At 43.9% G+C, this 14524-nt stretch overlaps 2 protein-coding genes across 3 annotated transcripts in view; both read right to left on the reverse strand.

Annotated features, from left to right (window-relative positions):
* Window positions 1–559, reverse strand: part of LOC139059928 (procathepsin L-like) — a 63749-nt gene extending 63190 nt beyond the window's left edge. For both annotated transcript variants that reach the window (XM_070538556.1, XM_070538557.1), the window contains exon 1: window positions 457–559. The gene's annotated coding sequence lies outside the window, so the exon portion shown is untranslated. The remainder of the gene's footprint in view (window positions 1–456) is intronic.
* A 613-nt stretch (window positions 560–1172) lies between these two features.
* Window positions 1173–13581, reverse strand: LOC139059929 (cathepsin L-like peptidase). The gene is made up of 8 exons (XM_070538558.1): window positions 13488–13581; window positions 12402–12549; window positions 9486–9628; window positions 7713–7907; window positions 6358–6549; window positions 4186–4351; window positions 2193–2301; window positions 1173–1447 (listed from the first exon to the last, which is right to left on the reverse strand). Exons 2-8 carry the CDS (start codon window positions 12511–12513, stop codon window positions 1348–1350), a joined length of 1017 nt encoding a protein of 338 aa, XP_070394659.1. The 5' UTR covers window positions 12514–12549; window positions 13488–13581; the 3' UTR covers window positions 1173–1347.
* Window positions 13582–14524: the final 943 nt, after the last annotated feature.

Genomic DNA, 14524 nt, shown 5'->3' on the forward strand with positions numbered 1-14524 from the left:
GATGTATCGCTTTGTTTGCACTCGGAATTCCTGTATAATGCGTTTGCCTTTCTAGCTGTAGCTTCAACAGAAGCGCTAGGGTGCGCTTAGCCAGAAAGATGCAAAATCTCGTGGCATTTTCTTTTACACTACGGCTACGGGTGCGTCATGTTAAACAAATCAGCTGCTGGTATTTTCCACCGCGCCTTGCACATAAGGCTTATCGATATAGTATTCTTGTTTCTATTGTACCGGAAGAAAAACTTTGGCATAAAGATTGTCGTGTAAGGTACAAAATATTTTAGCGGATTTTCAAGCTGGAACACTATACACAAAACGACAGCATGTCCCGGAGCATTCTTAACGTATCATCTTACGCCCCCCTTTCAAGCTTAAGCTCTTGTAAGATTCACTGCACTCCAATGATGGACATTGTCGAATAACGAGAAAATGGACAGAATTGCAGGAATCGCTCACCGAAGTCCGATAACAACGAGGAAACAGTGCTAACAATGGTCACTTGTACAATTGCAGAAATCTCTGAGTGTCCGGTGGTCTGGCGTCCGCATTAGACAAAAGCCAACACCGAGTGTTATCAGGAGAGCGAGATATGTGCGGCAAGCATTCCTAGCAGGATGTGTCAGGTGTACCCCAATGTGCTGTCACACAGCTGCGTTGCGTGCGAACATTATCGCCTCGTGCTTTTTGGATACCTCGTGATTCTAGCAGGAAAAAAGAGATGATAGACAAATAATCTCAGCAAATGCTCTTCTCAATAGCGCGATTATTTCACTTTGAGTTTTTAACCGCAACCTTAAATCTGAGTAGATAAGTGTTGTCACGTTTTTCTTCTACAGAAGAGCCACCGATACTGGGAATGCCATCGACGTCGTGCGGCAGTGGCGGAAGATAAGAGAGTGACAAAAATTGAGACTTGTTGGTGGGACCACATTACAGAATTTGTTGGGAAGCAAGCGAACCTACCGCATCAAACTACAGCTTGCTAGTTATGCAGCTTCGTTCGTAGTTTCCTTTGCCTTTAGGGATATTTGGATGAGTGCACGTGCTGAAAGTACAACAGACGAAGCCCCTCATCGAGTACACCTCGCATAGAACATATAACTAATTCATTATAAAGAACCACCGACATCATCACTTTATTTCAGCTAGCATTCAGAAAGTGCGACAGCATAGCAAGGTCTCATAAAGTACTTTATTCGGTAACAATGACAAATCAGATATTTATAATTTATTTTTTCTCCGTCACGCGGACTTGCAATCTCTACAAGGGACTGCAGAAAATTCACGAAAACCTGCCTATGTTTTTGGCGCTCAATTTTGAACCTTCGCATAAGCGAGAACACTGGGTTAAATGACAGGATACGTAATGAAGCTGGCGATCCCGCATTCATTATATGAATCCCTTCTGATGAGGATGTAGCCTTGCTGACCCCAATTGGTGCCCCATCTGAAATAAATAAAAGTAGAGTTATGAAATTAACATGGCCTCAGGACGTCACCAAGCCACACCGTGAACTACCCTGGCAGGCGCATCGAACTCAAACAACTAAGCAGATCTGAGGTCCTAAAAGAGTACGTTGCACACAGAATTGTCATGTGATTGCTAAATCCTTCGCAAACTACGAGAGAAATCATGCGTCCCCTTGTCATGGAAAAGCTACTTGTTCCCGCAGCTTTCAATAGCTCGTCGGTAAGAGAGAGAGAAAAGTGAGAAAGCACAAATAGTCACCATGAAAGTGTTTGTTGGGCTACCTTACGCTCGCGAAGGACCTAATTTGGTGAAGCACGCCACTACTCCGAACCCACATGGTAAATTGATCAACATGAGCGCTAGCTCCTCAATATGACAATTTATTCAATGGTTTAGGCATAACAAGTTGGGCACGAAGTTTGAAAGGATGCATATATCTCTCCTCTCACGCACATAGCTGCATCACTGCATCGCTGCAAGAAAAATATCCTCTACGTCATCTAGCTTTCATCACCAAAAATTTTTGAAACAAGAAGATAGGAAATATACGTTGGGTGATCAGAGGCCACTAGGATTATGTCCTCCGCGAAGACCTTCCGGAGTAATAGTGATGACGGCCGAAAGTATTACGACTGCTTTTCGCTAACTGTAAATATAAAATACATTACTATGCGTAACATTGGTCGAATAATTCATGCAATGTTTCTACGCGCCGACTTACGAATTCCTCACAATCCAGTACTTCTCGCCATTTGCAGTGGCTCCGTAACCAACAATCAGAACACCTTGGTACATAGTGTCTTTGGAGCACCGAGAATCGTGATACACTCCTGAAAGAGACAATGAAATGGACACATTCATTAAGGACAGCCCCCGCACAAATTGTGGGCTAATTATTGCTTCTGTGTTGCGCTAATTGCTGAGAATGCGTATTGCGCTGTATGAGAGTGCACTTGAATAAACTTCAAGCTTCAGCATCTTCTCTCCTTAACTTTGCTTTTCAGGCAAACTTCTTTTGTGCAGCCAATTCAGCGCAAATATACAAAAACCAACAGACAAGAATCAACCAGATCACAATGCTGACCTAATGAACTTGCCAAAATCCCAAGACAAACATGCTTACAAAATTGTTAACGTTGGGGCTCCAGGAGAGGGCGACGCCGTGTGACGGCGAAGCTCAAAAGAAACGTTTTCAATTCGCGAATGTCAAGCACTTTGTGGATGGTACACGAACAGTAACATCTGCGCAACCATGTCATCTTGAGATAGGCTGCAGACCACTCACTTGAAATATGCATTTCACGGTACTATGTAAAGCTCGGTACCATACTGTGCTTCAATCGCCGGTAGAAGCGATATATCAGGAAAGAGACAGCGCACTGCCTCTTAAGTGGAAGGGCGCATCCTTAACGGGGACGCTTCCTGAAGCACTTTCTTGGCGTTAGAGCTGCTCGTATCGCAATAAGCGTTTAGCGTAGGCTGGTTGCTGCATTTTTTAAAGGATGAACAGGACAGTGCCAAGAAACTAAGGCGAACATGGGGCATGTAAACAGAACGGGTGCAGTTTTGTTCACGAGGCCCTTCTTCGTCTGTGTTTTTTCGCACTGTCCTGCTGTGTATGCCTGCACAGACTCGACCATTTCTACCTAAGATAGCCTTGTTTAAGAGATAACAAGCACTCCACGGCCTGTACGCGTTGGCGTAGACAGGAGCTTTCAGCTTCGATATGCACAGTAACGAGCCCTGTGACTGCACACAAAGAGCGCCTCATTTCTACCTAATAAATTGAGTGGCTCTGATAAAGGTGACCAGGGGGGCGTATTATGTAAGGATTCGCTTTTCTGTTTCCAATCTTTCAGCTGGCATGACGCCAGCTGAAAGTCTTCGTTATCGGCAGTATCGGCTACTGATTCTGACGAGAGATCATGAACGAACAGAATTGAAGAAGTATCTCGTTATACAATACGCGCTAAGATTATGCAGCCATTGGGGCGCCGCGCGTCTGGGGCTACGATATGTAGCTTTCTCAAAACGCAATGAACCGTCGACTGAAAGTAGCCACATGGATGGCTTGCACGTCGTATACGACGTGCACTAAAGCACATTCGCGTGTTGCACTCTTGGGGCGCTCGGTCGCCATTCACACATGCAGGGCAGTGTCACTGTCGTCCATCACTACGACTTGAACTCTGCTTCATTCATGAGTCTGCATCTGTGACAGCCAGAATTGCTTTTGCACCTCCATTAAGAGGAGTTCAACTTTGCCAAATTAGGAGTCTGTCTTATATTTGCATACGGTAACACTACTACAACAGGCCGGCACCAGTGCGAAAGGGCTGTCACGAAGCATTGTTTGGTTTACTATATGGCACCAGATTGGATCTAAATAAATTTTGACAGCGGGGGGAAAGGAAATGGTGAGAGGATATTCTCTGGCCGGAAAGTCTAGAGGATCTTTCCAACGACGAACGTATGCTACTGTGCTTGCGATTTCCTTTTCATTGTCCTTACACCTACTGATAAGGCTTGTATGGTGCTTGAAAGCCGTGCACGAATGTCTACTAGGCCGAAAGGTCGCCTTGCCTTCGAGGCCTGTGGGATGTGGAATGGAAGCTTTCCATGGAAGCATGCTGAGGCAAAGAGCAAATGCAGAATGTTGCTGTGGGTCAAGCCTCTCTTGGATTCCTGCTTTGCAATCAAAACAAAAAACTTGCCTTCGGAGTAGAATGTGAATGTAGGCTTGCTGTTGTCGACAAATGCACATACTGGGCCGACAAGAGCCACCTTTGTCATCAGCGCCATCTCTGTTGCTGACTTAATGTCGACAAAGCTAGACACTGTGGCAGCCACTCCCGTCTGATCGAATGCGCAGTCTGATTTCTGCAAGGTGACCAAGAGAAGATAAGAGGTATTGGCATAAAATCTTTATATTGAAAGTAGAAAATGGGCCCCAGAATAGCGATAGATGTAATTGCTAGTCGCCAATGACATCTTAGTACCTATTCATCTACAATCTTTTCACGCGAGAAGCTCCAGAATCGCTGTTCTCTTTGTGCAACAGTATTCTTCCATTGAGTTAGAGTGAGTACCAGAATTCTTCACGTATATTACTGGTGTTGCCTATGGTTATACGGCCTCCATTTTTTGCTTGTGAGCACCTCCATAGCAATACACAAACACTCCTTATCTGTTCTCCCACATTCCTCATCCCCAAGTGTAGGGTAGCCAACAGGGAACGTCCTTAGTTAAGCTCCCTACATTCCCCTCTTCGTTTCTCTCCCTTCCTCTCACAGTCATTTACATCAGGCTAACACACTGCCTGCGTCGGCGAAACGTCAGGTACAGCGATTGCCAGACTGGCTCCAGCGGAACCCAAAGGTTTCGTAAGTGGCATTGTAGGGTAACGCGAGCAGCCAAGGCGAATCCGACCCCATCTATTCCCTAGGTGAATTTTAACATTAGAGTTTAAATTGAATTAATAAAACCGCCGCATCCCCCCACAACGGCAGTCTTCGCGAGAACCAGCATCGCCGCAGCGGCGTTCAATACTCATTCTTGGCTACGCACATATGTGGTAAAACGAAATGGGGCAGGACGGGGTTGCGTGGCATTGTGGGTAGGCAGGTTGGGTTGCCCAAAGCCAGGAAGTTTGGGAACCCCTGATCTAACAGGATGTTATGCGCCGTGGAATGACTAAATTCATAAGAAAATACGGTTGTGTGAAAGAATAAACCTTGTTCCGTCAATCTTACAGGGATGTAATTAGTTCCCCGGATATCAAACAATTAGTTGCGTCGGCTAGTCTACAGCTGATAAATACACTGGTCTTTGCCACAAACGTCGTTGCTAATTGAAGCAGGCGACATTACACATATACATATGAAGGAAGTAGTCATTGAGACGTGCGCCAGCACGTCTTCCAATGTGTATATATATATATATATATATATATATATATATATATATGTTTCCTTCGGTGTATTAGTTTGTATGCATAGCACGGTGTCTATGGAGATCAGTAGTGTAAGTGCTGGACAACGCGTTATGAGCGACGTCATTGTTTTGCGCTCTGGATAAATGTACTGAACCAGCGGCTCACATCCCCCTCATCGAAATGCGGCAGCTTTCGTCGTGCATCAAACCTGTGGCCTCGCGCGCTCAGGTACAAAACACCACAACAACTGAGCCACCATAACGGTGGTATATGTTAATCCTGTAATCGCTGTGAATAGTGTTGCGACAAATGACAGGAAAACCCTCATACATGGAGGCAACGATTGCCGAATTTCCCGATATACAATATTTCAATTTTTTTTTCACTGTTGCTGGAAGCTTTAGTTGGAGAAAGTTGTTAAATGTATTCAACAGGGTCTTGGAGAACAACAGTTCCTGCCATGGACATCAGTGCCAGGTTACCTTACTCTGTTGCTCAAGTTACCCTGCTCAATCTTACGAAAGCGGCAATTTAATAAGTAATGGCCTGCGCACATACGCTTAAGAACGCAACCTTCACACAGAACAGCAAGTGCATCTACACTGTAATTAAAGGCTAGGTCATTTTTTCTACGTTACTAGCACTCCCGTCTTCGAAAAGATAATAAAAAAAATCTCAGTGCGCTTCCACTCTGTGAAGGATGACCAGCGAAGCAGTGTATGTGGGCCCCTTAATGGCGAACTGCACCTCTGCCGTGGGTCGGCCCGGTATTGTACTATCTTCGGGATCGGCCACCATATGGGGAGGGTTTAACACCTTCGTCCCCCCCTCCTTCCCCACCGCGGATCGGCCTGGCATTGGGATATTTTTCTACACGCGGACACGATAACGGGGAAAGTAGGCCTCAACAGCTTCGCTGTGAAGAGAGACAACGTCTGCGAAGATGACTTACCGTTCCCACATACGGGTAGCTTTCTTCACTATCTACACCACCGTTTACTTTAATGTATCCATAAGTAGAATCCATAAAACCCCCTTCACAGTTTCTGTTGTGAAACATGGCTCCGCAGTCCACAATATTTTGAGCGCTGAGCGGAATGAGTTTGCCAGTTTTGCGGAACTGTTGACTTTCGAGGGCTCCGACCTGTAAGAGTCGAACATAGTCATTTAATACCTGAAACTTGACTAAACCACCACGTCGCCGAAAAGGCTACAAAACGCTCATAGAAACACTTTTTCTTGTTATCGCATCGTTTAGTCAGAGGCGCGTAGTTAACACCCAAGTTTTTTTCTGCCTGCTCTTGGACTTGGAAAGCGGCAAATAGGCTTGACAGTCGGTTCAGAGCATTATTGAAACCAAAACTAACATTAAATCGCAGAGAGGGGCTAGTATAAACCTTTAAGGGACTTGTCAAATTCTGAAACTGAGCCAAAAAATTTGGTTTTAGGCAAACCATTCATTTCTCAATTAATCAAATGTGTGCCAGTCATCGCTCATTGAAAAAAAAAATAAATGCAACGACATGCAATTTATCATGTAGTGGCCGTCAACTAGTGTCAGTGAATAGTGAGGTAAAAGCGTTATTTGTCATTTCACCGACTTTAGTTCTGTCAACTCATGCAGAAAAAAATATGGCACCAGTACGCAAATGGAGCTGAAGGAGCAGTTTGATGGATCAAAACGAGACAACCATGCGTCTTAAAAAGAAGTATGCTCCCAGAATGACTCAGTTACTCGGTTGTAGATTTGTATAACTGTCTGCTGGTTTAAGATTCCTTGCTAATCTGGAGGCACTCGTTATACACATGCACAGCTTCGTTTTGTGCATGAGATTATGAGAGTCTATGCACAGTTTTCGTAAGCAGTTTCAACTCCTACTCTGTGATTCCAACTTTGCCGTTTGAGTTTAGCATAAATTATGCATCTTGCGTCGTGCGTGCACGTGTCATGGACAAGTGTAGAAAATGTTGTTGCGACGTTGCGTCTGATCTCTGACATGCGGTGCATGCATAGAATCCCCTGCCATTCAGAGGTTGTGTAGTTCAACATGTTCTGTAGTCGCAATGTTGACACAAGACCAGGTGCTTCCCTCCACACTGTATAAGGCCTCCCCAGCCGTATTCCTTCAGGCATGTCTTTCTGTTTGAACTTTGTATAGAGCCATTTGCATTTTCCTCTTGCATAGTAGGTTCCTTCGTCAATATTGGTGAAAGAAGCAGTCAGCTGCTAAGCTGTTCTCACTTAAATTCGCCAATAGGTGAACGCTAGCCTTTCTCTGTCAACGATTGTCATGTCCAACTACTTACCGCACTGAATGCATAAGAAGACAAACACGATCCTTGGTCGGGCACTGGCGTCACAGCGCCCTGTTTTCGCCAGTCCACTTCATCAGGCAATTCACTGGCATTAAGATGGATCGGTTCTTCTGGACAAGCCAATACCTTTAAGTTGGATCTTCTTTCAGGCGTGAATGTTACCGCTTGGGAGAGCTCGGAACTCAGCTGCGGCATAAAACGTTAGCTCACACTGAAGCACTCGTGGCTTAAAAATAAAAGCTCACGCAGGGTAACTTTTTTGTTTAAACATGGGAATGGGAATGGGGAAATCATTTTGTGAAGCGTCTATTGCAAACAAAATTGAGAAACTTGAGAAACTTAATATCGAACAATTGTAGAGAACAGATTCCTTTATTAGGCTGTTATGTTTCCTTAAAATACTCTTAAAAGATTGAAGAAGCTTCGACAATAATCTAGAATAAAATATCGTAACTTCGCAGTAAGAAATGACAAAATGTGAATGGCAGCTCTTGGAACACATTATTATATTGTCACGTGGTCACATATTGACAAAATCGACATATATTAGATTACTCAAAATTGTACAATTTGTCTTCTTTAGACGTTCTAAGAACTGCAATTTATAAAATTGTGTTATATGTTCTTGGTGAAAAGCTATCAAGTCATATGCTGAGTGCTCAGTGCTTCTTTTTAATTACGCAGTTTTAAGCAATTCCGCAAAAGAAACTGTGCTGCCCAATAAAAATCTGCCTCCTACGACGTGTAAAACACTATCTTAAAGTGCAGTACTTATTATTGAAATTGGTAAGCAGTAGCGCACCTGGAATTAAATAAACCTGTTAAACAAAAATCTTAAATATTGTATATCTAAGCACGGTTTAGTATCATGGTATTGCTTCTGGCGCATAAATCTATCCTGGAAGCTACCTACTAACAATGTCATTAACAATTATAGAAATACAAGTGAAATTCGAAATTACGAACCAAGCCGTAGAAGTTAGACAGGGTAATAGAATATCCAGACCCGCGGAGACACAACAAGCGGTTGATCAGTATAGCTGTTTCCATTAGTGGAGCACCGATTGACTGGTCTTACTGGTGCGGTTTTCAGCGTTCCTCTGAGCCTTAACATCTGGCGCATTCTAAGTGCAAGAAAATTTCTCATGAGGATTTACCGACCCATACTATGCACCTAAGTCAACGTTGGTTAATAAGTGGTTGTAGTTAATACCAAACACGTGCTTCGTTTCTTTTTTGTAGTGCCATAGCTGCAGTGTCCCAGTTAGTCCATATACGCGCCTGAAGTACACGCGCTCATGGCAATATTCCTCACGTTTTATTTAGTAGCGACTGCCGCCCAACAGATCCTGACTCGTGAAGATGACTGCAGCTACCAGCGTGTTCAAAAGGAAAAAAAAGAAGATGACGTGATAAGGTTTTGCTTATATTTATTAAACTTGAGCGACATATTTTTTGGTTATCAGTGGTTGTCTAAAACAGCTTTAACCTTAACAAAGGACACTAAGGTGTTCACTGCTGTAAATATATTGGTGTCTTACACACAGCGGGAGTACTAGGCGTTTGCAATACACAATGTTCCTCTTAAGTCTTTGCGAAGTTACGTGGTTGCAAGCTATGAACACGCTTTCTGTGCGTCTATGCGCATATTTCAGACTACCACAAAAGTGTCTAGAAATGGAGGCATTCGCTACATTACAGAAATGGTGTAACCAACACATCCCTCTCGGTAAAACTATCGTTCTTTTTATTTTACTCTCTTACCATATCTCCGAAGCGATTCATAGCCAGCTTAAAGCTGACATTTCCTTCGTCGTATTTCTGGTTATGCCCTGTGATCAACTCAAGGTTGCTTGCAAAAATAAGACGCCTTTTGTGTTCCTCTTCTTTTGATTGGTACAATTTTCCTACGCAAGAAAAAACGAAACTTTTCATGAACTTTTACGAACATAAATAAGAAACAATATAATAATTTTGTATGTTCATACACACACGAATTCCGAGCGCTCACTGTACGTGCCTAATGAAAGGAGCACGAAGCCTTAATGGCGAAAGGTCGTCGTTTATGACAGGATATTATTTTGCTTCTTTCTTTTTGCAGCATTATTTTTATTGGAGACATAGCGACTTACATCTTTTATTTGCGATCAAGCGTTACATTGGAATACACATTTTAAGCCTAATCTTAGCTTTACCTGCGCACGATATTACCGGTATTACCGGTAGGGTGTTCCAGTGAACACTCAAAAATCTTTAAAAGTTGCCTGTGGCAGGTATCACAGTTCAAGTTCATGAGCTGGTCTACTCGAAGCGGCGGACAATACTTGCACAAAAAATTGAGATGCTAAATAGACTAAGTGACAACAATTCCCTAATTAAGTTTTGTCTAATGATATTATGGCCCGTATTGCAATTTACAAATTATAGCCGTGGAATTCGCAACGCGGATCCACTTGGAACGAGATTTCAAGATGGCAACAGTTTCGAGATATAACTTCCGAAAATTTACGGAGAAATGCATTTGCGTTCCGGTTAATTTGTTAACAAAAACGGCGTTTCATGTTCTAAAGCACACAAGTAACTGGAACGCCAGTGCATGTCTCCGCAAAGTTCGAGAACATTAATCTCGAAACTGGTGTCGTCCTGAGAATTCGTTCCATGTGGATCCGCCTTTCGAAGTCCAATGCTAGAATTTGTACATTGCAATATGGACCATAACATAACTAGCTAAGAATGTAATTAGTGAATTCTTCTTTATTAGTTGATTTTGCATTTCAATTTTTTTGTGCAATAGTGTCCAGCGCTTCGAGTAGACCGGCTCATGTACTATGATTGAGCTATCTGCCACAGGCAACCTTTAAGATTTTGAAAGTGTTCGCTGAAACACCCTTTATAGAGCACAAATGTGTAGCATAGTGGAACATATTGCCGCGACACACTTGGTGATTTTCAAGTTGCGCGCCCATGACACGGTGACGTCGCCCTTGACACTGTGCACGCCGTACCGTGGTGTTGTTCAGCAACAACAGGCAGCCATCTTCGTGGCACGGGCAGCCAGTTGGACCTGGCTCGCATGCGCCACGCGCACGACGTGTCACGCGAGGAGAAAGAGGAAGACGGTTCGAGGCCAGTTTTGAGAACGCGACGGCCGGGGATTTCTTCACGACCACAGTGACTTTTACTTGTGGGCACAAGTTCGCCCTTAATAAATATCGTTGTTTTATTAACATCGTTACAATATATTGCTTAGAAGTTGCACACAGCGAGCAGTGCGCTTTACAGAGGCAGGAATAAAAATGTTACCAGCTTAATAATGCATTCCAAAATCAACGTGCACCATTGCGGACAGCTAGCGCCACAGGCAATTTATATATTCTCGAATCAAATATGAGAAACACAATAGTAACACAACATGCACCTAAAAAGGATACGTTGCAGAAGCCGTCGAATATTATTGTCGAAGTCGGCAGAGCTTGATGTAGTTGAAATTTCTCTTGTCTCCGTCGTGCTTCTTGCTCTCTTGTTCTACAGGAACCTGACGTTCTGCACGAATGTTTTGAACAGGCCGCACCATTTGAACCACCTCTGTAGTTTTACACAAATCGCCAATCCGGATCTACGCATTAACACACATGAATGAAGGGAGCCCTTTGTTGCGAGACCGTTTTCAGGCAAGCATGTACCGTGGCAAGGGCGACATCGTCGATCACCAAAGAACCGGATCCATGCAATACACCTATAATCACCCTCGGTCTTCTCCACCTAACCACTTTCACATACTTCTTCCTATTTACAGTCCAAGTTGTGTAAAACCTTCTCCCAACCGACACGAAAGGTCCAATTTAAGTAGGGGTGCTCACAGTCAGATTGCACACATCTAGCAGTGCATTTTGTTTAGATGAGCTACTTAAATTGTAAGGCTTAGCGTCCCGAAGCACGACAAGGCCTACAAGGAAGGCCTTAGCACTCGAGTTGGGCTGCGGTTTACTTTCCACCAACTGTAACGTTCTTTTGCGCACAGTCCAAGCACTGTATGCGAGCGTTTCTTTATGTTTCTGCCCCATCGAAATTGACCGACTGCTGTGGAAAGTCCACACCACCACTTTGTTCTCAGGAGTATAACGCCATAGCAACTGCGAAACGGTGGTGTGCGTAAGTGGGTGACAGTGAAAGCAGTTTGGTCAGTACATTCACGGAACAGGCTAAAGACAGTCTATTTACTTCTTCGAGAAATATCGTACCGACCTAATTGCCAAGTTCATATGAAAGATAGAAGAGACAAGCGCAGGTAGCCCATTAGGTGAGTGTGTGGTCGCTTTCAACTTATGAGCGACGGCGTTGGTCTGCATACTTCATTATAGCTTCATAAAGTGTACATGAGAAACATCAGTTCCATGCTGCTAATTTTCTAATGCCAGGCTGACTTTTGGTAGCGACAAGAACGAGACAGCTACGGATTTGAATGGTTTGCTATTTTTGTTGACGCCTTAAGTTCTGCTGTTTTGCACCCCATCTTCGTTTGTACCTATACGTGTTTAGTCGCCATTCGCAGCAGTCAAACAAATCTGGCTATATGCTATGCAATGACAAATATAGTATCCTCTGTGAATACTCCTAAAGTGATTTCAAACATGCAATTCGCACGTTACGAGAGCTAAGGTGGTAGAATTGGAAATTTACCATGCGTTGACGTGAATGATTCCCACTGCTCTTCTATAAATTCCTGGTCAAGAGCGGCGAAACCAACCACCAGGTTGGTGACAAGTAGCATGGTGGGCATTAGAAGCATCATTACTAAGCCCTTCGTACAGTGGACTTCAATCTGAAACTGAAAGGACATAAGCATACGAAGTGACCCACCTTGGACTTCCTGTTACATGCCATTCAAACGACAAAGATAAAAATTTAGCGTAAATCATAAGTTGGTGTTAAATGTACTAGATAAACGCAACCTTCTGACATAATTTTCACGGCTAGCGTAATGGTGTATTTTGTAGCCTTGTAGTCTACTATATATAGGCGATGTTCATATCAGTGATGAGGACTGTTTATTTTTTTTTCTCGTGAGCATTCGCAATTACACAGTACAAAGGCAAGCTGGGCACATTTTCACCGCGAAACATTTCTCTCAACGTAAACGTGCGGCGCTCAATCATGCGCATCCCACGCATGGCGACGGCGGAATGACCAAGGCGGCACAATGACCATTGAATGGGGATGCTGAAATTAGTGCGACAGAATAACGGCGATGGAATGAACACGAATAAATGACGATGAGTCTATGGCTACAAGCAACGATGGTGATGAATGAGAACGACTAAATGTAGACCACGGAATGATGACGGCTGTATGACGACAATGGCTTGCCAATAGTGGTGTAATGACGGTGAAATGGCAACAGAGTAGCCCTCACAATGGCACGAAGGCGACAGTATGAAAACGAAACGACAACGACATGAGTGGCGTAATGGTGTTGGACATAACATACGCGCTTAGTGGTGTATCACCTGCCGCCCCAGCTCACATTAGTTTATACTATATCCTGTGCTTGTTTCCATTATGTCCGGTACCTGCGAATCGTGCAAGACAGCAGGCAGCAACGAGCACCCGATATAGGGGGGAGGGGAAAAGAGAAAGAAAACTTTGCTTTAAGAGCAGTGCAGGGCGTGTGGATACGCAGCATAATTTACGCCACAGCACAATATTCTTTTCTGGTAGCTCAAACGATATTGAAAGACCCTGGGTAAACTGACGAATGCCACTTACCACTCATGCGTAGACTTTATCAGATTGCCACTCCCAGGTGTGCCAGTGGGACGTGTCACATGAGCTCACGAGTAGCACAAACAGTGCAATACAGGCACTATCAAACAATTGTCCGGTTTCTGGGAAAACATGTCCATCGAAGCAGATAAAACAAATCTGCCTGTTCAAGCTATGAAAGCAGAAACGAATTGTTTTGTTCGTGGTAGCAGGCTATCTGATAAGTTTCTTTTGTCACTTGTCTGCTGCGGCCAGACCGACATATCTTCCTGCTTGAAGTGATAACTGCCGTGAATGACATAACAGTCAAGTCAAAAGGCAACCTCGTAGACCGATTGCTGTTGCAAAAATTGATGCAATAAAAGGAGAGGGAGGAGGAGTGGTAGATGGGGCGTCCACTACCTGCAGTGAAGAACTAAGAGTGGCCTGAGTTTTATGCGTAAAATTAACCGTAGTCGCTGTATCATCAACAGCTGAATATACGCGGCTTAGCATCTGTGCACTAAATCTACAGTGGGCAATAATGTCTTTCGTGACGACGCTTTCACGAAAATGAAAGCATTACAACCTTCTGACTGTTCTGAACTTTGGCCCGCGGTGGTTGCTCAGTGGCTGTAGTGTTGCGCTGCTACGCACGAAGTTGCAGGATCGAATCCCAGCAACGGCAGCCGCATTGTGATGGGGGCGAAATTCAAAAACACCCGTGGTACTTAAATTTAGGTGCACGTGAAATAACCCTAAGTGGTCAAAATTATATAGGAGTCGGCCACCACGGGGCTCCTTATAATCAGACTGAGGTTTTTGCTCGTAAGTCCCCATAATTTTTCTGAACTTTGCAAAGTACTTTTGCTTGTTGACTCGAATACGAACTGTTATGATGATACCTGGCAGGAAGCTTGGGCGTGTTAGTTATTCATCGGAAAGAAAGGACGCAGAGCAAAAAAGACACGACCACGAGAGAGTGACACGCTCGATGAAACCGCGAACTTCCTCATGGGCTGCTGTGATGATGAGCATCGTAATTTGATAATGTGGCAAAG

This window comes from Dermacentor albipictus, chromosome 5, assembly GCF_038994185.2.
Source record: "Dermacentor albipictus isolate Rhodes 1998 colony chromosome 5, USDA_Dalb.pri_finalv2, whole genome shotgun sequence".
NCBI lineage: Eukaryota > Metazoa > Arthropoda > Arachnida > Ixodida > Ixodidae > Dermacentor > Dermacentor albipictus.